Raw genomic sequence first — 23,324 nt, forward strand, 5'->3', positions numbered from 1 at the left:
AGAGTGCTGTGTGGGAATTAGCAAATGCATTTAAAAGGAAAAAAAATCTTTGGCAAGGCTTAGTCGAACCATTCATGGCATTCCTCTCCCGTGTGGACTCGTGCGTGGGCATGGGCAGCAGGTGACCCACTGGCTTGGGGAGGCTGGCACCCGGCCGGCCCTGCCCCTCCTGCCCCCCTTCACCTGCCACAGCCCAAAGCTGCTGCCCCTGTGGCCACCAGGCCCCCTTCCCAGTGCACTGGGTTGGGGGGCACAGCTCCCACCCCGAGCACAGGATAGGCAGCCCCAGTGCTGGCGGCCCCATTCCCCCCCCAGCACCAAGGGGTGCAGCCCCAGCACCTGCCCCCCCCAGTGCTGTGTTGCCCCAGCCGCCCCAAGTCCTGGCCGCAGACCACCCCAGCCCCAGCACACTACCCAGAAGAGGAGCAGCCAGCCTGCCTGGGCTGTGGCCAAGGGGGAAGGGCAAGCAGGAGGGGGCCTTCTGGGTGGCGCGTGGGAGCGGCCACACTGGGCTTATTTGGGGAGGCACGGCCTGCCCCAGCCCATGATACGCCCCACCCATGCGACAAGGCCTGAGATTCAACCAAAGCTTTTCCCGCACTCAGAGCACGTGTTGGGGCTCTCACCCACGGGGAGTCTCTGATGTGTGATAAGGTGAGAGCTCTCTGTAGGGCAGCGGCTCTCAACCTTTGCAGACAACTGTCCCCTTTTCAGGAGTCTGATTTGTCTTGCATCCCCCCAAGTTTCACCTCACTTAAAAATGACCTGCTTACAAAACCAGACCTACAAATACAAAAGTGTCCCGGCCACCCTAGTGCTAAAAATGTGCTGATGTTCTCATTTTTACCGTAGCATTATAAAATAAACCCATCGGAATATAAGTATTGTACTTGCATTTCAATGTACACCTTAAGAGAACAGTATAACAAGGCTAAAACGTTTCACACACTCGGAGCACGGGTAAGGGGTCTCCCCGGTGTGGATCCTCAGATGTCTGATAACGTGAGTTTGTACTGATTTCGTGAGCACTTTTTATGTAGCCTGTTGTAAAGCTAGGCAATTATCGAGACGAGTTGATGTGCCCCCTGGAAGACCTCTGTGTATCCCCAGGGTGACGTGTACTCCTGGTTGAGACCAACTGGTGTAGGGCAGGGGTTCTCAGACTTTTGCACTGGGGACCCTTTTCACTTAGCAAGCCTATGAGTGTGACCCCTCCTCCCCCCTTATACATTAAAAACACTTGTTTAAATATTTAACACCATTATAAATGCTGGAGGCAAAGCAGGGTTTGGGGTAGAGCCTGACAGCTCGTGACCCCCATGAAATGACTTTGTGCCCCCCTGAGGGGTCCCGATCCTCAGTCTGAGAAGCCCTGCTGTAGGGTGTCTCTCCGGTGTGGATTCTCAGATGCCTAATAAGGTTTGAGTTCTGACTGAAGATTTTCCCACACTCGGAGCACATATAAGGTCTCTCACCAGTGGGGATTCTCTGGTGTCTAAGGAAGGATGAGCCATAACTGAAGCTTTTCTCGCACTCAGACCACGTTCAGCGTGTCTCCCCCATGTGGATTCTCTGGTGAGCTATAAGGTTTGAGCTCTGCCGGAAGCTTTTCCCACACTCGGAGCAGGTGTAGGGCGTCTCTCCAGTGTGAATCCTCCGGTGTGTGATGAGACTGGATCTCTGCCGGAAGCATTTCCCGCACTCGGCGCAAGTGTAGGGCATTTCCCCGGTGTGGATTCTCCGGTGGGTGGTCAGGGTGGAGCTGTGGCTGAAGCTTTTCCCGCACTCGGAGCACGTGTAGGGTGTCTCGCCGGTGTGGATCCTCCAATGGGTGCGGAGGCCGGAGCTCCGCCGGAAGCTTTTCCCGCACTCGGAGCATTCGTAGGGCGTCTCTCCCGTGTGGATTCTCCAGTGCGTGGTCAAGGCAGAGCTGTGGCTAAAACGTTTCCCGCACTCGGAGCATGGGTAAGGGGTCTCCCCAGTGTGGATCCTCAGATGTCTAATAAGGGCAGAACTGTGGCTAAAACGTTTCCCACACTCGGAGCATGCGTAGGGAGCCTCTTCCATGTGGATTCTCCAATGTGTGATGAGGGTCGAGCTCTGGCTGAAGCTTTTCCCACACTCAGAGCACGTGTACGGTGTCTCCCCCGTGTGGACGCGCCGATGTCTAATAAAGGTGGATCTCTGACTGAAGCATTTCCCGCACTCGGCGCAGGCATAAGGCATCTCCCCGGTGTGGATCCTCCGATGGGTGTTCAGGTTTGAGCTCTGCCGGAAGCTTTTCCCACACTCGGCGCAGGTGTAGGGCATGTCTCCCGTGTGGATCCTCCGATGTGCAATGAGGGTCGAGCTCAGACTGAAGCGTTTCCCGCACTCGGTGCAGGCATAGGGCGTCTCTCCTGTGTGGATCCTCTGGTGCGTGATCATGGCAGAGCACCGATTGAAACTTTTCCCGCACTCAGAGCAGGCATAGGGCGTCTCCCCAGTGTGGATTGTCTGATGTCGAATGAAGGTCGAGCTCTGACTGAAGCATTTCCCGCACTCGGCGCAGGTGTAGGGCATCTCCCCGGTGTGGATCCTCCAATGTGTGATGAGGTTTGAGCTCTGCCTGAAGCTTTTCCCACACTCGGCGCAGGTGTAGGGCATCTCGCCGGTGTGGATTCTCTGGTGCGTGATCAGGTTTGAGCTCCGCCGGAAGCTTTTCCCGCACTCGGCGCAGGTGTAGGGCGTCTCGCCGGTGTGGATTCTCCGGTGGGTGACCAGGGATGAACGCTGGCTAAAGCGTTTCCCGCACTCGGCACACGCGAACGGGGTCTCTCCTGTGTGGATTCGCTGGTGTCTAATAAGCGAGGAACTCTGGCTGAAGCTTTTCCCACACTCAGAGCATGGGTAGGGTCTCTCGCCCGTGAGGATGCTCCGACGTCTCATAAGGTGTGAGCAGCTCCTGACACTTTCCTCTGCCCTGCGCTGACTCTCACAGGCTTTAGTCGGTAGCCAACCACAGCAAACGTCCCTTTTGCATCTCCCTGCGAACGTCCCGCTAGGCACTCCTGGATCAGCATCTTCCTGCTGGGGCTTCTCCTCCCTGTTCTCACTCGCCATCCCGGCATCACCTGCTGGGACACAGAGAGAATCCAGACATGGGTCACCCACTGTGCCGGGGAGACAGAAAACCTCCAAGAGAGGGATGGGAAAAGAGAGGAAGGAACCGCAATAAGGGATGGATGGATCAAAGAAAACAGGAGCTGAAATCTCCCTCCCCCAAAAAAACCCTTCCCCAAAGGAAAGAGATGGGAGGGGATCAAATCTGGATCCACAACCCGCTCCTGCATTCAGAGGAAGGAACATATTGGTTTCTTCACCAAGGAGGGTAACTGACAGTAAGAGTTTTTTCCCCGGAAAGATGGATCACAGCCTATTTGGCTCCAAAATGGGTGAGCTACAGACATGAGGGTCTCTTGTTCATGAAGGGTTCATGATTTTATTTGTATACGTAGCCATTTCTGTCCAATACTTCGGCTTCCTGCGACGGAACCTCTACGCTCGATTCAATCCGGCTCCCTTTGCTTTTTCCACTCCCTCCTCCAGGGCTGCCCAGAAGGGGCGGAGGCAAGTGGGACAATTTGCCCCAGGCCCTGGGCCCCGCAGGGGCCCCCAGGAGAATATAGTATTCTATAATATTGCAACTTTTTTTATGGAAGGGGCCCCCAAAATTCCTTTGCCCCAGGCCCCCTGAATCCTCTGGGTGGCCCTGAACTCATCAAAGTGCTGTAAGTAGAGGGGAGCTGTGATCTGAGGTGAAACGGGGACGCTGGAGTGAACTGTTTCTTTGCAAGAAGCAGATCAGTGAAAACGGTCAGTGTCCAGGGAACACTCGGGAGTTCTCGGAACAAACTTTTTGCTGGCCAACTCTTGCTGGTGGCCGCTCAGACAAATTTTCCTAAAATACTTAATTAACTTTGGAGAAAAAAACAAATAAATTTGCATACGTACAAGTCCAAATCATTGTAATTTATTTCTTTTTTTTCAGGCTCCATAATAAAAATAATGTACTGCTGTATTTTGGTGCCCCTGGCCCCTGCTCCCTTCCCCCTACCCATCACCTCTAGCCTCCACTGCCTCCCCTGGTTCCCCAATGCCCCTGGGCCCCACTCCTTCCCCCCCATTTGCCCTGAGTTCCCTTCTACCCCACTTCTTGCCTCTTCACCATGGCGCCCAGTAAGACTGGCTCTGCTGAAGCCCAGAGCCGGAGCCCCATGGCTGAAGCCAGGGGAGCCTCCTCTGGAGCCCCTGGGCACTGAGGGGGCACAATCTCAAAGGAAGGACACGTGAGCACCCCCCGTGTCTCCTCTGCCCAGCAATTCCCCAGCCCTGAGCCCAGGTGACATGCAATCACCGCCCCACATTACCTGAGAGGGGGGCTCCGTCCTTTCCCCCTGCACTCCCCCCTCCCGGCACATTCAGCCGCTCTCCCTAGCAGCCGGTCCCGGGCAGGGAGTAGCGGAGCCGCTTCTCATGATGGCTGAAGCTGGCTGCTCCGGTTTGCTGTTCTAGAGCCTGGCTGGGGAGGTGGCAGTGGGCTGCTCCCCTCTGAGGCTGGCGACCGGGCACAGGGCCCGACCATGCCAAGGGCAAAAGAGTGTGAGGGGGGTTCTGGCTTTCTCAGCCCCTATCACCAGCAGTCAGGCCCCCACCTCCTCCCCAGCCTGGGTCTCTCCATTCTCCCACTGCGACAAAGTGGGAATAGGAAGCCAATGCGTGCCTCAGTTTCCCTCATATGCTGCATGGTTACTTAGTGGATGGAAAGGGATTGTTTGGGCTAAGACACGGGGGTGAACAGTGCTTAGCTGTCCGGGGTCCTTAGGTCTCATGTCGATTGAGCTCTGGCAGATCCAATTGCCCAGATGTGGACACTCAGCAACTGACTTCCCTGCTGCTCAGCGGCGGGGGTGGGGGGCAGAGCTGCATGTGCCCCAGCACGGGAGCAAAGGACTTGCGGGGGAATGAGATGAGGAGTCGGGGGGCTGCTCAGAGGGAAACCTGACTGAGGAGGTCTGAGGGAGTGACACAGGGAGACAGCTACGGGCTCTGGCTAACTAGAATGGACTCTGTTTATTTCTCTGTGCTAATCCGGTCGTCCTATGCCATGCTGCGGTCAGCTAATAGCCCAGAGGTGAGCAAACTCTGGCTCACGGGCCACATCCGGCCCACAGGACCCTCTTACCTGGCCCCTGAGCTCCTGCTCTCCCCTGCTGTTCCCCCTCCCCCGCAGCCTCAGCTCCCCCCATCGCCGGCACAAGGGCTGCAAGATCTTGCCGGACAGTGCAGCTGCAGATCCGCAGCCTGACCCAGCGGTCCACGCTGAGCAGTGGCGTGGCTGCCTGTCCTGGCGCTCTGGGCAGCGCGGCTGTAGCACCGCCAGCCACCGGCACTTCAGGCAGCACGGTAAGGGGGCAAGGGTGTTCAGGGGTGAGGGTGTGGATGGGGGTCAGGATGGTCAGAGGGCAGGGAACAGGGGGTCAGGAGTCCCCAGGGCACTCAGGAAGGAAGGGGGGTTGGATGGGGCAGCAGGGGGCAGTCAGAAGCAGGGGTTCTGGGGGCGGTCAGGGGACAGGGAGAAGGGGTGGTTGGATGGGGCAGGGATCCCAGGGGGGCAGTCAGGAATGAGAGGAGGGGTTGGATGGTGCGGCAGAGGGCAGTCAGGGGCGGGAGCTCTGGAAGGTGGTCAGGGGACAGGGAGCGAAGGGCGGCCAATGGGGCAGGAGTCCGGGGGGGGCGTCAGGGAACAGGGGTGGTTGGATGGGGCAGGGGTCCTGGGGAGACAGTCAGGAATAAGGGGGGGGGTTAGATGGGGAAGCAGGGTGCAGTCAGGGGCAGGGGTTCTGAGGGCGGTCAGGGGACAGGGAGCAGAGGGGATTGGATGGGGCAGGAGTCGCGGGGGGGCCATCAGGAGGCAAGAATCGGGGTCAGATATGGGGCAATTCTGGAAACCCAATATGGTCCTCAGGCCATAAAGTTTGCCTGCCCCGTAACAGACCCTCCTGTTTGCCAGCACGGGCTAAGTGCCGCTGACAATGCCTGCAGAGGCGCATTGGTCCCTAAGACTGTACGAGTCTCCCTCGGGGGGTCTGTCTCAGTGGGAGTCCTTGAACGGCTCTCGCGAGGCGGAGCAGGGTGCTAACAGCTCAGAGGCCCCAGCCCAACAAGGTGGTGAAGCCGCGTGGCTGACCCTGGTGGAAGAGTGGGACCCGCTATGGGATCTGGCCCACTAGAAGGGGTCCTCCCAGGGACTGCTCCAAAGCTGTGACCATGGCACCGGTGCTGGGGATCCGTGATACCTCCCCTGCCCACTTCCCAGGGGTGGGGGCCTTCCTCCCTGCTCTCCCTTCACACCTGGCACCACAGATACTCTCCCGTCAAGAGAGGGCCTCATCTGACTGTCCCACAGTCTGCACATAACATAGCTGGGGTGGCCAACTTTGTACTATTTAAAAATAGGACCCTCCAGCAGGAGTGCCAGAACCTTTCCCTATGCCCCGCCTCTTCCCCCAGAAGCCCCGCCCCAGGCCCTTGCCCCACCCCTTGCCCCAAAGCCCCGCCCCCTTGACTCCTCTTCCTCCCTCTCCCTGTCACATGCTGCTTTTCCCCCTCCCTCCACCCTGCCCAGGTTTGGAGGGACTCGCCCGCGGAGCCAGGGTTGGGCGCTGCAGCTGCCCGACGCAGGTAGGAGGCAGCCTCCAGCTGAGTAGGGGGTGGGTTGGGTGATGACCTGGTGCTTCCACATCTCTCCAGCCTGGAGTAACAAGACTTTTGCTGTCCGGTCAGTAGATTTGACCAAACACTGTCAAGTCTCCTTTTCTACCGGACTTTCCGGTCGAAAACTGGGCTCATGGCCACCCTAAATAATAGACCTATTTCCTAAAACAGGGCTTCTCAAACTGGGGGGTCAGGATCCCTCAGGGGGTCATGGGGTTATTACATGGGGGGTCGCAAGCTGTCAGCCTCCCCCTCAAACTCCACTTTGCCTCCAGCGTTTGTAATGGTGTAAAATATATTAAAAGGTGTTTTTAATTTATAAGGGGGGGTCGCACTCAGAGGCTTGCTGTGTGAAAGGGGTCCCCGGTGCAAAAGTTTGAGAACCACTGGCTTTATGTAGTATTGTACTAGCTGCAAGTGTTCCTCTCAGAATGAGGACAAGACCCTAAAGCTCAAAGTATTAACCTCATTTTTACATCCCTCCGAGAACGAGAGATTATATTTAAAAACCGTATCGTTCAAAACGGCCACCACCACCAAAAACGTGCATGTCCAAACATGACACCAGGGACAGCAAACAGAAAGGGGACATGGAGACCTGCCCAAATTACACAATCGAGTTATCGATCCTCTGGATGTCACTATCCTTACCCCGCTCACTACCTCCTGCACCCTGACAACCTCACTGTTCGCAGGGGAGCTGGGCCAAGAAGTTTTTTGAGGGATTCCCGTGCCTAATCCACTCAGAGCAGCTAGGAGGCAACAGGGTGAGGGGAGAGAGAGCCCTCCCCCACATCCCCAGGATGCACGGTTTTCATATTTATCACACATCTACTAGCCGGAGGCTGATACAGGAGATAAAAGCCCCCAGAAGAGTCCAAGGACAGCCGGAATCCCAAAACCCACTGCATTAAAAAAAAATGATAAAACAATGGACAGTAGAACCCCAGAGTTACGAACTGACCGGTCAACCACACACCTCATTTCGAACCGGAAGTACACAATCAGGCAGAAGCAGAGACACAAAAATATATATATATATATATATATATATATATATATACACACACACACACACACAATCAGGCAGAAGCAGAGACACAAGTGCTATGTTAAATGTAAACTGCTAAAAAAATAAAGGGAAAGTTTTTTTAAAGAAAAAGATCTGACAAGGTGAGGAAACTGTTTCTGTGCTTCTTTCGTTTAAATTAAGACAGTTTAAAGCAGCATTTTTCTCCTACATAGTAATGTTTCAAAGCTGTGTTACATCAGTTGTAAACTTTTGAGAGAACAACCATGATGTTTTAGACATTTCAGACTTGTGAACAACCTCCATTCCTGAGGGGTTCATAGCTCTGAGGTTCTACTGTATAACACATAAAAGGAAGAGGAAGTTGATAGAAAAGAATATGAGTCAGAGGCTGGAATTGTAGAACATTAATAAGGGAAGCAGAAGGATACAAGCAGCATATGGCACCTGTGGTCAGCATAGTGAAACACAATATGAAGGAGTTTTTTTAAAAACAAGAAGAATCCTAACCATGAGATGGGCCCATTACTAGAGGGAAATGCTAAAATATCAATAATAATGCAAAAAAGCAAAAAGCATTCAATATATATTTCTGTTCTGTATTTGGGGAAAAACAAACAGATGATGCAGTCACATCATATGATGATGGAGACACTCTGTCCATTCCACTAGTAACTCAGGAGGAGGTGAAACAGCAGCTACCATAGTTAGACATTTTAAAATCAGCAGCTCCAGTTAACTTGTCTGCAAGAGTTTTAAAAGAGCTGGCTGAGGAGCTCGCTGGACCAATAATGTCCATTTTCAGCAGGTCTTGGATACTGAGGAGTTCCAAGACTGGAGGAACGCTAGTGCTGTGCCAATACTTAGAAAGAGTGAAAGTCCAAGTAATTATAGGTCTGTCACTCTGACATTGATAACATGCAGGCTAACGAAGTAGCTGATATTGGATTTGATTAATTAATACCAATCAACATAGATTTAGGGGCAATAGATCCTATCAGACTAATTGGATATTTTTTTTTGCTGAGATTAAATGTTTGGTCAATAAAGGTAATAATGTTGATCTGCAGACTTTGGTAAGATATTTGACTTAGTACACACGATACTTTGATTAAACTAGGACAGGGGTCAGCAACCTTTCAGAGGTGCTGTGCCGAGTCTTCATTTATTCACGCTAATTTAAGGTTTCGTGTGCCAGTCATACATTTTAGCATTTTTAGAAGGTCTCTTTCTGTAAGTCTATAATACATAACTAAACCATTGTTGTATGTAAAGTAAATAAGGTTTTTAAATGTTTAAGAAGCTTCATTTAAAATTAAATTAAAATGCAGAGCCCCCCGGACCAGTGCCCAGGACCCAGGCAGCGTGAGTGCCACTGAAAATCAGCTCTCGTGCCGCCTGCGGCACGCGTGCCATAGGCTGCCTACCCCTGAACCAGGACAATACACAATTAACACGGCACACAGTAAATGGATACAAAAATGGCTAACTGAGAGGTCTCAAAAATAATGGAGAACCACGGTCAAGCGGATGTGTTTCTAGTGGGGTCCCCCAGGGATCGATTCATGACCCTACACTATTTATCATTTTTATCAGTGACCTGGCAGAAAACATAAAATCCTCACTAATAAATTGCCAGACCACACAAAGTTCGGATAGGGGCAAATAATGAAGAGGGTCAGGAAAGTCAGGCTCCAGCTCTGGGGTCTGGGAAGTTTTCCCAGCCCTGGATAGGTGAGTTATTTCCTCTTCCACAAACAGGGAACAGCCCGACCCCTAGGAGTCTGTTCCTAGAAACTATGCCCCACCTTAAACTAGGTCTGGCAGATTTTTCGCACCAGCGCTCTCCCCTTCTCCCCACTGTGTATTTCCTGCCCTCCTCCCACCTCCAGCAGCTCTCGTTGTCCTGTGCGTTTACTGCCTCTCTTCTTCTGTCTGCAACCTCCCCTGCCCCACCTCTTCCCGAGGCCCCTCCCCTGCCCTGCCTCTTCCCTCTGAGGCGTCACCCCCCATTCACTCCTCTTCCCTCCTTCCTCCCATCGCTGGCTGCTTTTCCCCTCCCATCTCCCCGCCCGGGTCAGGAGAAACTCGGCTGCAGAGCCGGGGCTGGGAGCTGCAGCTGCCCGACACCGGTCAGAGGCAGCCCCACCTCCCCTACCCACAGTAACCGGACATTGGGTGTGCGGTCAGTAGCTCTGACTGGACACTGTTAGGTCCCCATTTTGGCCAGACTTCCTGATTGAAAACCGGGCCCCTGGCCACCTAGATCTGGAGTGCAACGGGAATGCTCTTCTGCAGCTGTAAAGGTAAGACGAGCAACTGGAGAGATTTCACACGGAGCTTTTTCCTATTTCCCTCCCTGATTCCCTCATGGGCTTTTCCCCCTACAGTCAGACCATCAAGACTCTGCTGCCCCGGGAAACAGGCAGGCCATGTCTGCACGACACGGTTTTGTCAAGAAAAGCCAGGAGGAATCCCACAATGCCATCTGGGGTGTCACCAGTTTACAAGGTTGTTTGATGCCTGAGCCTTTTCCCCATCTCTCTTGGGAGCACCCCCTTTAGCGGGCAGAAGAGAGAATTAAAGAGACTCAGTACCTCTCGGTACCAGGTAGCGTCTACAAATACCCAGCTGCGTAGGGCATGACACTGGGGGCACCAAATTGCCCCGAATGTCGTGGTGCCATATGCAGCTGCTTGCTTTGTATGCAGCGGCCAGCCCCATCCCCCAGCTGCCCCCCCGTGAGTTCCTAAGGGGGTGTGGGGCCCAGGACAACTCCCTCTGCCCCTGCCCTGCCTCTTCCCACTGTGTCGCTCCGCTTCCCGCTGCCGGTGAGAGTGGGGGGGAGTCGGACCCCCTTCCCCCAAGCCTCCTCCCCTGAGCGACACAGCTGGGGCAGGGGGAGCAGAACAGGCTGGGGCCAGGTCATTCCACTTCCTGCTCCCGGCCGCCCCACTAATCCCTAGGGTCCACGAGCCTTGAGTGCAGCCCAGCCCCTCCACGCTGCAGGGGGGAGGCAGGTGCTCAGGCTGCGTAGGGCACCGTAATTAGTAAGGACGGCCCTGTCGACCTGCCCCAGTGATGCCAAAATAGCTTCCTGTTTTAGGGGGCCCCTGGGAGGGATTTTATACCAGGGGCCAACAGGCGGTAAAGAGGGAAAATGTGAGTGAATTTCGTAGCAGGATTTGATAAGCGGAGAGAAAAGGGGCGACAGGCACTGGACTTTTATAGCAATGGTCAAGAATTTGGGGAAAGGCCCAAATCTGTGGAGATTTTAGACTCATATTTGATCATTAGAAAGATGGGGAAATCTCAGGGAATGTTAACTGGAATCATAAAATCGTAGGATTGGAAGGGATCTCGAGTCCAGTCCCCTGCATGCAAGGCAGGACTATGTATTATCTAAACCGTCCCTGACAAGTGTTTGTCCAACCTGCTCTTGGCAGAGATTCCACAGCCCCCCAGGTAATTTATTCCAGCGCTTAGCCAGCCTGACAGCTAGGAAGTTTTTCCTAATGCCCAACCTAAACTGCCCTGGCTGCAATTTAAGCCCGTTGCTTCTTGTCCTATCCTCAGAGGTTAAGAAGAACAACGTGAGTAACATGACTCGGGGGGGGGGAAAGCAGGGTGAGATGTTAGGGTATTTTATATCAAACTTTGAGAATTGGGGAGAAAATAGGTCAAAAAATGAAATGTTTGATCATACAAGAGAAAAAAAGCCAAGATCTGAAGAGAAGATCTGAGCAATCTAAAGACGGTCAGTCATGCAGACTCCACCACAACCAGTGGTAAATTGTTCCAAGGTTCACCAGTGACTCTCACCGTTCCAGATTTACCTCTTCTTTCGAGGTTTTGTGTCACTGTTAAGTAACTGAGGGGGGGCAGGACGTTAGAAGGGATGGTGTAGGAAAGTGAAATAGACTCGCGGACAGGAATAGTCCCCCCACCACCACCTCCAGAAGCTTTTGGGATGTTGCTTTAAGAGGGCAAGTGATGGGTTGTGGGGCAGGCAGGAAGGTGGGCAGGTAACTGGTAGGCCGTTGTGGGGACAGCACCTGGGGCTGGGGAACCTCGAACTGGGTAGCCCCCTCATTGCCCCTTCCATGCCTTCTTGCTGGCAGAGAATGGCTGCCCCAATCCACCCCAGAAGCAGCCGAGTCTCCGGGATCCTCCAAGCTGCACCTGCTGACCCCCTTCCCCTTTGGGGAGTGACTCAGGGGCCACCATTTCCCATCTAAACAAGGACAATTTTCAGCAGGTCAAAGGAGTGGGAGAATACCCCACATCGGAGGAGATTTTAAAGGGACATTGAAGAATTAAGAGACAAAATGGGGCAAGATCAGAGGAGGAGACTAGAGACAGAGGCAAATAATTTGAGAGAAAAGCGGAGATGGGGGCTAGGGGGACCTGCAGGGATTTTATATTCATAGGTGATCATTAGGGAGAATTTTATCTGCATTTGAGGGACAAGTGGCAGAACCAGGGCAGATTTCATTAGCCCCCTAACCTGTCTGCCCCTGGAGAGTCCTGGCTGCACAGAGAGAGTCCGATCCACCACCTTTCACACTGTCTTTGACTCCCCTCCCTCTCTGCCTTGTTTTCCGCACCCTAGCCTCGCCTGGCCCACCTCCCCCTCCACACACACACAGGGAAAATCCCTTTTCTTTCCTCCCCCGTTTTGCTCCTTGGGCAGCAAATTCAGTCAAAGCACCGACCAGCCCAGTCTCATGAACAAGGGAGAAAATTCTCAGGGGCTGCCAGATCTGAGGCTCCCAACCCCACTAGGGCAGAGACTCACTTTCCTCCCCATCCCCAGCACACACCCCTTCTCCCCCTCAATTACCTGCTGTCTCCAGCTCAGGGGGTGGTGTCCGCAGAGCCCAGGGCTGCCCTCGGGGGGCTGATTCCAGCCGGAGAAAGTCTCCTCCCTTTAATGAAGGGCTCTCCCACTGCACAGACCCCACCGGGGAAGCAGCAGCTGCTGCATCTTGCATCTTTCCAAAGTACCCACGCCCGGGAGCTGCCCAGGGCTGCTTCTTTGTTCTCCCAGCTTCCTTCCTGCCAGCACCCCCCTGCTCCTAGCTATTCCAGCCCCTTCCTGTCTCCTTCCAGACCAGCCCGGGCTGCAGCCTGTCACACACTCCCTGGGACAGGGGGGTTTCTCTGGAGGGAACTGCTAACCCTCCTCTCTGCTGCTCCTCCTCCTCCACATTCGCTGTATTTACACACACAGAGGTTCTGACTCCTGTTAGCCCCGATCCCGCCCCAGGAGGGTGAACACGCCCCCCCTGGAACAGGAAAGTGACTCTTGTCTACACTACAAAATTAGGTCGACTTAATTCAGATTCACTTCCAGACCCCACAGTAATTCAATCCGCTGTCCGTGTCCGGGCGCGACCCTCCTTCTGCCGGTGATGGCCTACTCATCAGCAGCATTTGCACCCTCCGAAGTGGGGTGCTGACACACCTCTGAAGGAGAAAAGTTGTGTCGTTCAGTTTCCAGTGTAGAGGAAGCCTCAGGCTCTTTATCATCCCCAGGGCCGGGGGGCGGCAGGTGAGTAGGGAGGGAGAGCATCAGGAAAGGAAAGGCTTGGTTTCACCTTCATGTTTTTCATTAGGTTCAAATTGATGGTGATGATGCAGGGACGTGCCTGTCTCTGCCCGTTCCTGCCCCTGTCTGAGGCTTTGTCTACACCGGCTAGTGAAAGACAAAACTGTTGTTGTTCAGAGGTGTGAAAAAACACACACACCCTGAAAGACAGAAGTTTTATCGAGGGAAAGCGTCGGTGTGAACTGCTCCGGCCAACAATGCAAACGCCACTCATTAGGGGTGGAAGATTTTTTCCTGCCTACAAACGCATCTTTTAACATCCTGGCTGTAGCACGGCACCGGTGTATCATTAAAAGCTGCGCAGTGTAGACAAAACCTCAGTCATGAAATGGAGAAAAATATTTGTTTTCCTCTGCTGGGAAACGAGCTCACTGGGGAAAAAAACAAAGAAATGGGAATTTTCAGTGTTGTGTGTGTCATGCATAATGAAATTCCCAACTCCTTCCTGGGAGTCTAGTGCAGCAGTTTTCAATCAGAAGCATAAGAACATAAGAACGGCCAGACTGGGTCAGACCAAAGGTCCATCCAGCCCAGTATCCTGTCTACCAACAGTGGCCAATTCCGTGTCCCAGAGGGAGTGAACCTAACAGGTAATGATCAAGTGATCTCTCTCCTGCCATCCATCTCCACCCTCTGACAAACAGAGGCCGGGGACACCATTCCTTACCAGCCTGGCTACTAGCCGTTAATGGACTTAACCTCCATGAATTTATCCAGTTCTCTTTTAAACCCTATTATAGTCCCAGCCTTCACAACCTCCTCAGGCAAGGAGTTCCCCAAGTAGACTGTGCACTGTGTGAAGAAGAACTTCTTTTCATTTGCTTTAAACCTGCTACCCATTCATTTCATTTGGTGACCCCTAGTTCTTGTACCCAGGAGTCTTCCAGGGGGTAACATCAATTCATCTAGACATTTGCCAAGTTTAACCACAGGCTACCTAAAAAGTGCTAGCAAAATCAGTACAAACTAAAATTTCATACAGACCAGGACTTGTTTATACTGCTCTGAAATGGAAGCTAGGTCCATGGAAGACAGGTCCATCAGTGGCTACTAGCAAGGCTGGGCAGGGATGGTGTCCCCAGCCTCTGTTCATTCCCTTTGGGGAAGCTGGCATTGGCCACTGTCGGAAGACAGGATACTGGGCTGGATGGACCTTTGGTCTGACCCAGTATGGGCCGTTCTTATGTTATGTTCTTATGTTCTTAAGCACAATAGTTATATTCCAATTGATTTATTTTGCAATGATATGGTAAAAATGAGACCGTCAGCCATATTCCAGTCATAAGGTGCTGGGGCACTTTTGTGTTTCGATGTCTGATTTTGTAAACAAGTCGTTTTTAAGTGGGGTGAAACTGGGGTAGGTAAGACAGTTCTGACACTGGAAAGGGGATACAGTCATCTGGAGAGGTTGAGAGCCAATGATGCAGCAGTGGGGATTTGCTACTCTGTTTCTCTAGCCTGTGTTTGATTCCTGGAAGACAAAGGCTTTTCCCTACCTAGGCTGGGCTTTCTTGAAATGAAAGGAACTGAAATCTCACAAGAACTCCCCAAGCAGAAGTTTCTCCCCTGCCTGATTGCGGGTACGCATGTCACGGGGCAATTCTGCCCCTTGGAGAGGGAACATATCTGGCTTCAAGACTGAGCTTGATAAGCTTATGGAAGGGATGGTATGATGGGAGAACCTAATTTTGGCAAATAATTGGTCTTTGACTACTAGCGGTAAATATACCCAATGGCCTGTGATGGGATGTTTGTGGGGCGGGAGTTGAGTTACTGCAGAGAATTCTTTCCTGGGTGCTGGCTGGTGAGTCTTGCCCACATGCTCAGGGTTTAGCCGGTCGCCATATTTGGGGACGGGAAGGAATTTTCCCCCAGGGCAGATTGGCAGAAGCCCTGGGGGGTCTTCGCCTTCCTCTGCAGCATGGGGCACGGGTCACTTTCTGGAAGATTCTCTGCACCTTGACGTCTTTAAACCACGATTTGAGGACTTCAATAACTCAGACATAAGTTAGGGGTTTGTTGCTCCCATACTAAGGCCATGTCTACACATACAAGCTTCCAGCGACACCACTGTAAGGTCGCTCTGGCCACCGTGTTCAACCTGATAAACCCAGCTCCACGAGCGGCGGAGCTGTGGGGATGGGAGAGCGTCTCCTGCCAACATGGCACTGTGCACCCAAGCGTTTATGCTGGCAAAACTTACGTCGCTCGGGGGGGGTTCACACCCCTGAGTGACAAAAGTGTTGCCAAAACCATGTCGCCATGGCATAAGAAAGGAGAGCTCCAGAGAGAAAAAGGAGAGAGAGAGAAAGCCAGACAGCTCCACATCTGCCGGTCTTGCGGGAACTGGATTAAATCTCTGCTTTGGATTCAGCCGGTATTATCTGGGACCATCAAGTACAGTAGCATGGGGGACTTTCAGAAGAGGGGCACCATGGCTAAAGCACCTGCCTAGTAAACAGGAGGTCCTGGGTGTAACTCCCCGTGGTGCCTGGCTCTGCATCCTTTGTCTCCTCTGCTCCCGTTTTCCTTTCTCCTTCCAGGAAACCAAAGACCCCTCCCTTGGCCAGGCTGGCAAAGGCTTGTAAAAGAAGAGACCTCTTTGTGGAGCAGCCTTGGAAAGAATCCAGCCAGGAGCTGATGAAAAGACGGCTGTGATGGGCATAGGCAAGGAGGTGGCTTTGACTGCAACAGGACAAGAGCCTGTGCCACGTGCCCTTGCGGTTTGCTGGGGATGTCATCGTGCGGAGATTCCGAAAGCGTCACCTCTGCAGGGCTGGCAGGAAATGGAGCATTACTCCCAGTTCACCTCACTTTCGATTGTCGTTGGGGAAGATGTGGAGCAGGGAGGAGAAAAGCCCCCCGAGGGTGGCGAGTGGCTAAGCTGACAACGGGACCTGCCGGGTAAAGAGGAGATTCTGGATCCGGCTCCCAGGGTGCCTCATGAAACGTGTCTCCTCTTCCTGCTTTGTTGTCTATCTTTGGAGGAAACGGACAAACCCACTGGATCCGTGGAAGACACTAGGCAGAGAACTAAGCACTCTGTGGCCACGACTGGGGACAGAGGAGTCTCTGCCAAAGTCCTTTCCCACTAGCAGGGACCTCTCTGTGCACGGAGCTCCTGAGAGCTGGGTGTCTCCAGGGAGTGAGAACTGTGTCGGGCGCTCTTTGGGTCTTTCCCAGTGAACATCTGCCGTAGTTGTTGCAAGGCCTCCAGAGAGTGGCCTTTCACGAGAGCTGGCCGAAGAGCCTTCCCGGTAACCAGGAGATGCCGGCGTGGCCCGCCAGTTGTTCCTCGCTGAGCCCAGCTTGTCTGTGCGGCTCCGTTTTTTGTCGCTCTTCTTCGTAAGCCGACACACACGGCCCTTTACAAAGCAGCTACCCTGCCTACTCTGACCCCAGCCACAGGGACCCTATGGGAGCCGACCCCAAAACTACCCCACCCAAACTCCAGAAACTTCCGAAGGTGAAGGGACAAATCCACCTAGCAACAATGACCCAGACACAACTCACGCCTACTCCTTTGCCCCGCTGCTAAGGGGTCTCTTAAAGAGATAGCTCCCTATTAGGCACATGGATTACAAACGCAGAGTACAAACCACTATGTGACCTCGGCTGCCACTTTGAAAACTCTCTCTGTGCCCACCTGTGGCTTTCTGTGCCCAGGGAGCCAGACAGCTCCATGTCTGCCGGGCTTGCAGAAAATGGGTTAATTCTCTGCTTTGGAATTGGTCGGTTTCCTCTTGGACCACCAAGTGGGGCAGTTCAGGAGGGCTTTGTGAAGGGAGGCACCATGGCTAAGCAGGCTATGAAAAGGCGGCCATGATGGGCATTGGCAAGGAGGTGGCTTTGACTGCAGTTGCTGCGGGACAAGAGCTGGTGCTGTGTGCCCTAGCGATTCGCTGGGGATGTCGAGGTGCAGAGATCCTGATATTCAGTGGAGAATAGCCATGTAATGCATTGCCCACCTCCCAGGAGAATAGACTCATAGACTCATAGACTTTAGGGTCAGAAGGGACCAATGTGATCATCTAGTCTGACCCCCTGCACAAAGCAGGCCACAGAACCCTACCCATACACTTCTATAACAAACCCTTAACCTATGTCCGAGTTACTGAAGTCTTCAAACTGTGGTTTGAAGACCTCAAGCTGCAGAGAATCCACCAGCAAGTGACCCATGCCCCATGCTGCAGAGGAAGGCGAAAAACCTCCAGGGCCTCCGTCAGTCTGCCCCGGAGGAAAATTCCTTCCCAACCCCAAATATGGCGATCAGCTAAACCCTGAGCATGTGGGCAAGACTCACCAGCCAGCACTCAGGAAAGAATTCTCTGCAGTAACTCAGATCCCATCCCATCCAGCATCCCATCACAGACCACTGGGTATACTTATCTGCTGATAATCAACGATCAGTTGCCAAAATTAAGCTATCCCATCATACCATCCCTTTGATAAATTTATCAATCTTAGTCTTAAAGCCAGATATGTCTTTTGCTCCCACTACTCCCCTTGGAAGGCTGGTCCAGAACTTCACTCCTCTGATGGTTAGAAACCTTCATCTAATTTCAAGTCTAAACTTCCTAGTGTCCAGTTTATATCCATTTGTTCTTGTGTCCACATTGGTACTAAGCTTAAATAATTCCTCTCCCTCCCTAATATTAATCCCTCTAATATATTTATAAAGAGCAAGCATATCCCCCCTCAGCCTTCTTTCGGCTAGGCTAAACAAGCCAAGTTCTTTGAGTCTCCTTTCATAAGACAGGTTTTCCATTCCTGGGATCATCCTAGTAGCCCATCTCTGAACCTGTTCCAGTTTGAATTCATCCTGAATACCCTGATCATCCAAGCTGTCCAGTCATTCCTGCCCTTTTCTGGACCAGTAAACAGGGCTTCATTTGTGCCTGGCACCTCTGGACCTGGCCGTTCAGAGCCCCGGCACCTCCGGGCCTGGCCATTCAGAGCCCTGGCACCTCCAGGCCTGGCCGTTCCAAGCCCCAGCACCTCTGGCCCTGGCTGTTCAGAGCCCCGTGACCTCCATTCCTAGCCCCGGACCTCTGGGTTTGGCTGTTCCAAGCCCCGGCACCTCTAGGCCTGGCCGTTCAGAGCCCTGGCACCTCTGGGCCTGGCTGTTCAGAGCCCTGGCACCTCCGGGCCTGGCCTTTCCGAGCCCCGGCACCTCCGGGCCTGGCCTTTCCGAGCCCCGGCACCTCCAGGCCTGGCTGTTCAGAGCCCCATGACCTCTGTTCCTAGCCCCGGACCTCTGGGTTTGGCTGTTCCAAGCCCCGGCACCTCTGGGCCCGGCAGTTCAGAGCCCTGGCACCTCTGGGCCTGGCCGTTCCAAGCCCCAGCATCTCCAGGCCTGGCTGTTCAGAGCCCTGGCACCTCTGGGCCTGGCTGTTCCTGGCCCTGGCACCTCTGGGCCTGGCCATTCCTAGCCCTGGCACCTCTGGGCCTGGCTGTTCTGAGCCCCAGCACCTCCGGACCTGGCCATTCAGAGCCCTGGCACCTACGGGCCTGGCTGTTCAGAGCCCTGGCACCTCCGGGCCTGGCCGTTCCTAGCCCTGGCACCTCTGGACTTGGCACATCAGTTAGGAAAGTAAAAAATTGCTTGAGTCCCGGCACCTCTTCCATTACAAATGAATCCCGGCCAATAAGTAACACTGGGCATGTGGCACGGATGCTGTTCACCAGAGCTCAGCATCTCAGAGCTGCCCCAGCAGTGGAGGTGATTCGATCCCAGACGGGTGAGGTCTCCCGGATAGCAGGGTGTCCCTCTCTGCCTTCCCCAGAGGTCCTAGTCCGACGTACCTTCCAGGGGCCCTGCTGGTTCTTTACCTTTTCTTTATGGCACATGCAGACTCAGGGACAGGAGGGGTCTGGAAGTCAGTGCTCCTGGGGTCTCAAATGGTGGGGTCACAACCCCTCGGGGGGGTCACAAGGTTATTATGTGAGGGCTGCAAGCACACGCCTCCCACCTAGCTAGCAAGTCTGGTTGCGGGCTCCCAGGGATTAATTAACGCCTGCTCTGTGGCCCTGCGGTGACATGAGGTTTGGGGAGGCTTAGCCTCCATCAGCCTCCATTACGTATCGCCAATGGGGAAGCTCTGTAACGAATATTCCCTTGGCCAGAATTGATGTGATGCTCAGGGCTTGTCTAGGCTAGGAAAAGTGATGGAGATTTGGTGAGGTCAAGGGGAAAGCGAACCTCATTCTCTGTCCCAAGGTTTATATCTGCACCGGAACTATATGTGTGTGTTTACATCAGGATAGCTCCCTTCAGCAGCAAACTCCACGTACAGTCTGAGTGGAGACAAGGGACAGGTCGTTTTCACCTCAGCGGAGCTAGCTGTGGTCAAACATATCTCCCTCACCCAGGGGGACGGGCCTTCCTGGCAGAACAGACACAGCTCCAGTTCCTCATAAGACCACAGAGTGAACAGAAAGCATCATGGCATTCGCCTCCCCAAAAATGAGCTGCAAATGGCAGAAGCAAGAAACTCACCTGCAGGAGAAGAGAAACCACAATTCAGGTAGTGGTGCAAAGCGCTTGACAGGGTACAACGTGGGAATGAGCATGTGTATTTAAAAATAAATAAATAAATAAAAGCTTTTCCCGCACTTGGAGCAGGTGTAGGGCGTCTTGCCGGTGTGGATGGTCTGATGACGAATGAAGTTCGAGCTCTGACTGAAGTGTTTCCCGCAGTCGGCGCAGGTGTAGGGCATCTCTCTGGTGTGGATCTTCCAGTGTGTGATGAGGTTTGAGCTCTGCCGGAAGCTTTTCCCGCACTTGGTGCAGGTGTAGGGCGTCTCGCTGGTGTGGATTCTCCGGTGCGTGATCAGGTTTGACCTCTGCTGGAAGCTTTTCCCACACTCGGCGCAGGTGTAGGGCGTCTCGCCGGTGTGGATGGTCTGATGACGAATGAAGGTCGAGCTCTGACTGAAGTGTTTCCCGCACCCGGCGCAGGTGTAGGGCATCTCCCTGGTGTGGATCTTCCGGTGTGTGAGGAGGTTTGAGCTCTGCCGGAAGCTTTTCCCGCACTTGGTGCAGGTGTAGGGCGTCTCGCTGGTGTGGATTCTCTGGTGCGTGATCAGGTTTGACCTCTGCTGGAAGCTTTTCCCGCACTTGGTGCAGGTGTAGGGCGTCTCGCCGGTGTGGATTCTCTGGTGCGTGATCAGGTTTGACCTCTGCTGGAAGCTTTTCCCACACTCGGCGCAGGTGTAGGGCGTCTCGCCGGTGTGGATTCTCTGGTGCGTGATCAGGTTTGAGCTCTGCCGGAAGCTTTTCCCACACTCGGCGCAGGTGTAGAGCATCTCGCTGGTGTGGATTCTCCGGTGCGTGACCAGGGATGAGCGCTGGCTAAAGCGTTTCCCGCACTCGGCACACACGAACGGGGTCTTCCCTATGTGGATTTGCTGGTGTCTAATCAGCGAGGAGCTCTGGCTGAAGCTTTTCCCACCCTCAGAGCATGTGTAGGGTCTCTCGCCCGTGAGGATGCTCCGACATCTCATAAGGTGTGAGCAGCTCCTGACACTTTCCTCTGCCCTGCGCTGACTCTCACAGGCTTTGGTCTGGGGCCAAGCACAGAAAACGTCCCCTTTGCATCTCCTGGAGACTGTATTATGCTGAGAATCCAGATATGGGCCACCCCCTGTGCCGGGGAGACAGAAAACCACCGACAGAGGAATGGAAAAGGGGGGGAAGGAACCAAAATAAATACCAGAGAGATCAAAGAAATCAGGAAATGAATTCCCCCACCCCCCACCCGCAACCCTTCCCCAGAGGAGAGAAAGAGGAGGGGATAAACTCTATATCTAAGCCCAAGAGAGACACACTGGATCGTTCACCGAGGAGGCCAGCTGACAGCACAGGTTGTCCATTGGGAGAGGGATCACAGCCTCCTTGGCTCTATAATGGTGTGAGAATGGTGGGGGAGCTACACATTGGTAGGCATGCATGTCTTGTTAATTAAGTCTAGCCTTTAGAAGGCGAGTTACAATTTTATTTTATTGTAACCGTTTGTGTCCAATATTCCTACTTCCTACGACTGAACCTCCATGCTTTGTTCAATCTTGGTTTCCCTGTACACTTACCAAAGAGCTGTATGTTAAGTGGAGCAGGGATCTGGGGTGAAACTGGTAAGCTGGGACATACTGAGTCTGTTTGCACTGTGACATAAACCTGTGCGTGAGCCTCAGCGCTATCCCAATCCCTCCTGCATCTACATTGCAACCGAGTTAACCCAGGAATCAGACCAGAGCCCCGGAACAAACAACACTGATTACCCCTGGCCGCTCTTGCTAAAGGGCCAATGTAATCAAGTTGTAAACCAGCTCCAGGCCCTTTTATTTGCTATTTTAGAGGCTATAAAAGGGTTCAAAAGAACTAGATCAGTTCATGGAGGACAGGTCCATCAATGGCTAGTAGCCAGGCTGGGCAGGGCTGGTGTCCCCAGCCTCTGTATGCCACAAGCTGGGAACGGGCAACAGGAGACGGATCACTTGGTGATTCTTTACAATCTGTTTGACATTACTGCTTATATGTGGCCACCAGCCAGTGGCTTGCAATTTAGCCAAGGTTTTTTGTTTAAATGCCCCCCCCTTTACAGACTAGGGAAATTATTTTTGTTTTTAAAGCTGTGGTTACCACTCAAACCCCTTTTAAAAAAAATGCTTAGTGTCCCAACCCGCAGTCTGAGAACTGCTGCTCTGGTATCGTTCTGGGTTGTGGATCTGGCCTATTAAACTCTCTGTTGTGTCTGTGTAACTCCTGTGCAAAGGGAGTGTAACATCCCAGCAGGATGGCTTCTGCCACCGGTGACAATTTGCAGTTCTTATGACTTGTTAATAAGTCTCTCATCAGCATTCAAAACATGACGTCGTTACACCCCCAAAGAGAAGCCAAGTGCAAGCTGAGAGCTTTCACCGACGTGAGTCTAAACAACACACTGTCCCTTCACACATCATGTTGCTTGATTACGTTTTTCTGAAAGGCTCTGAAGAAAATCTTCCAAAGTGCCTAAGTCAACTGGGTCCGTCTGAACATTTTGCGCTTTAGTGCATCATTTTGTGATCACGTGGCCCTTTTTGGAAACTGACAACTAAATTCGGATATTCCCCCCCCCCTCCAAAATGCCCTAGAAAATGTAAAATGCTACAGTCAGCATTTCAAATTGAATGTTATAAATCAAAACGCTCGGAGAACTTTATCATCCAGCTAAAATAAAGCCACTTACAAGCTTAACTAGGGTGTTGCTGCCATATGAGATGAATGATTATTGTTGACAAAGTCATATCCAAGGAAACACGGAGGATAAACTATAGTGGAAAATGGGAAATCGTTTCCAGTCTGCCAGCCTAACTACTCGAGACCCTACTGAAATCAATAGGGTGCCGTTTGTGAACAATGCTCGTATCTAGACAACAGCACTTAATGGAACCACCAAGAATGGGGATGTTTTTATAAGGTGTGGCAAAATGGCCGACATTGGTATGGTGGGTCCTGTCATAAACAGATAGTTAAGGATTAATGTCTCTTTTACCTGTAAAGGATTAACAAACAGGGAACCAAAAACACCTGACCAGAGGACCAATCAGGAAACAAGATACTTTCAAATCTCAGTGGAGGGAAGCCTTTGTTTGTGGTTTTTGGGTTTTGCTTTGTTCTCTCTGAGTCCTGAAAGGGACTAGACGTGCAACCAGGTTTCTTGCCAATCTCCCTGCTACAGTCTCTTATATATTCAGAATAGTGAGTATTGAGTAGAAAGGCGGTTATAGTCTTTTGATTGTTTTCTGTATTTGCAAATGTGTAGTTTGCTGGAAGTATTTTAAATTGTATTTTTGCTGGGGGGAGGCTTCTCTCTGGTGTCTATAAGCTGAAAGACCCTGTAATATTTACCATCTAGATTACAGAGACAACTTTTACTTTTTTTC

General features: G+C 52.7%; 1 protein-coding gene across 1 annotated transcript; it reads right to left on the minus strand.

The window, feature by feature from the left end:
• Positions 1-1,415: 1,415 nt before the first annotated feature.
• Positions 1,416-21,725, minus strand: LOC115641777 (zinc finger protein 850-like). The gene is made up of 2 exons (XM_030545158.1): positions 20,032-21,725; positions 1,416-2,896 (listed from the first exon to the last, which is right to left on the minus strand). The coding sequence occupies exons 1-2, from the start codon at positions 20,901-20,903 to the stop codon at positions 1,546-1,548; spliced, it is 2,223 nt and encodes a 740-aa protein (XP_030401018.1). The 5' UTR covers positions 20,904-21,725; the 3' UTR covers positions 1,416-1,545.
• Between the last annotated feature and the right edge of the window lie 1,599 nt (positions 21,726-23,324).

The sequence above is a fragment of the Gopherus evgoodei genome, unplaced genomic scaffold (assembly GCF_007399415.2).
Source record: "Gopherus evgoodei ecotype Sinaloan lineage unplaced genomic scaffold, rGopEvg1_v1.p scaffold_35_arrow_ctg1, whole genome shotgun sequence".
Taxonomy (NCBI): domain Eukaryota; kingdom Metazoa; phylum Chordata; order Testudines; family Testudinidae; genus Gopherus; species Gopherus evgoodei.

Excerpts from the sequence above, each read along its gene's own strand:
- LOC115641777 (XM_030545158.1), bottom strand. The coding sequence starts at position 20,903 with ATGAGATGTCGGAGCATCCTCACGGGCGAGAGACCCTACACATGCTCT. Across the intron at positions 2,897-20,031 it reads ACCATCCACACCGGCAAGAC|ACCCTACCCATGCTCTGAGT; the intron begins GCCCTACACCTG and ends CACGGGCGAGAG.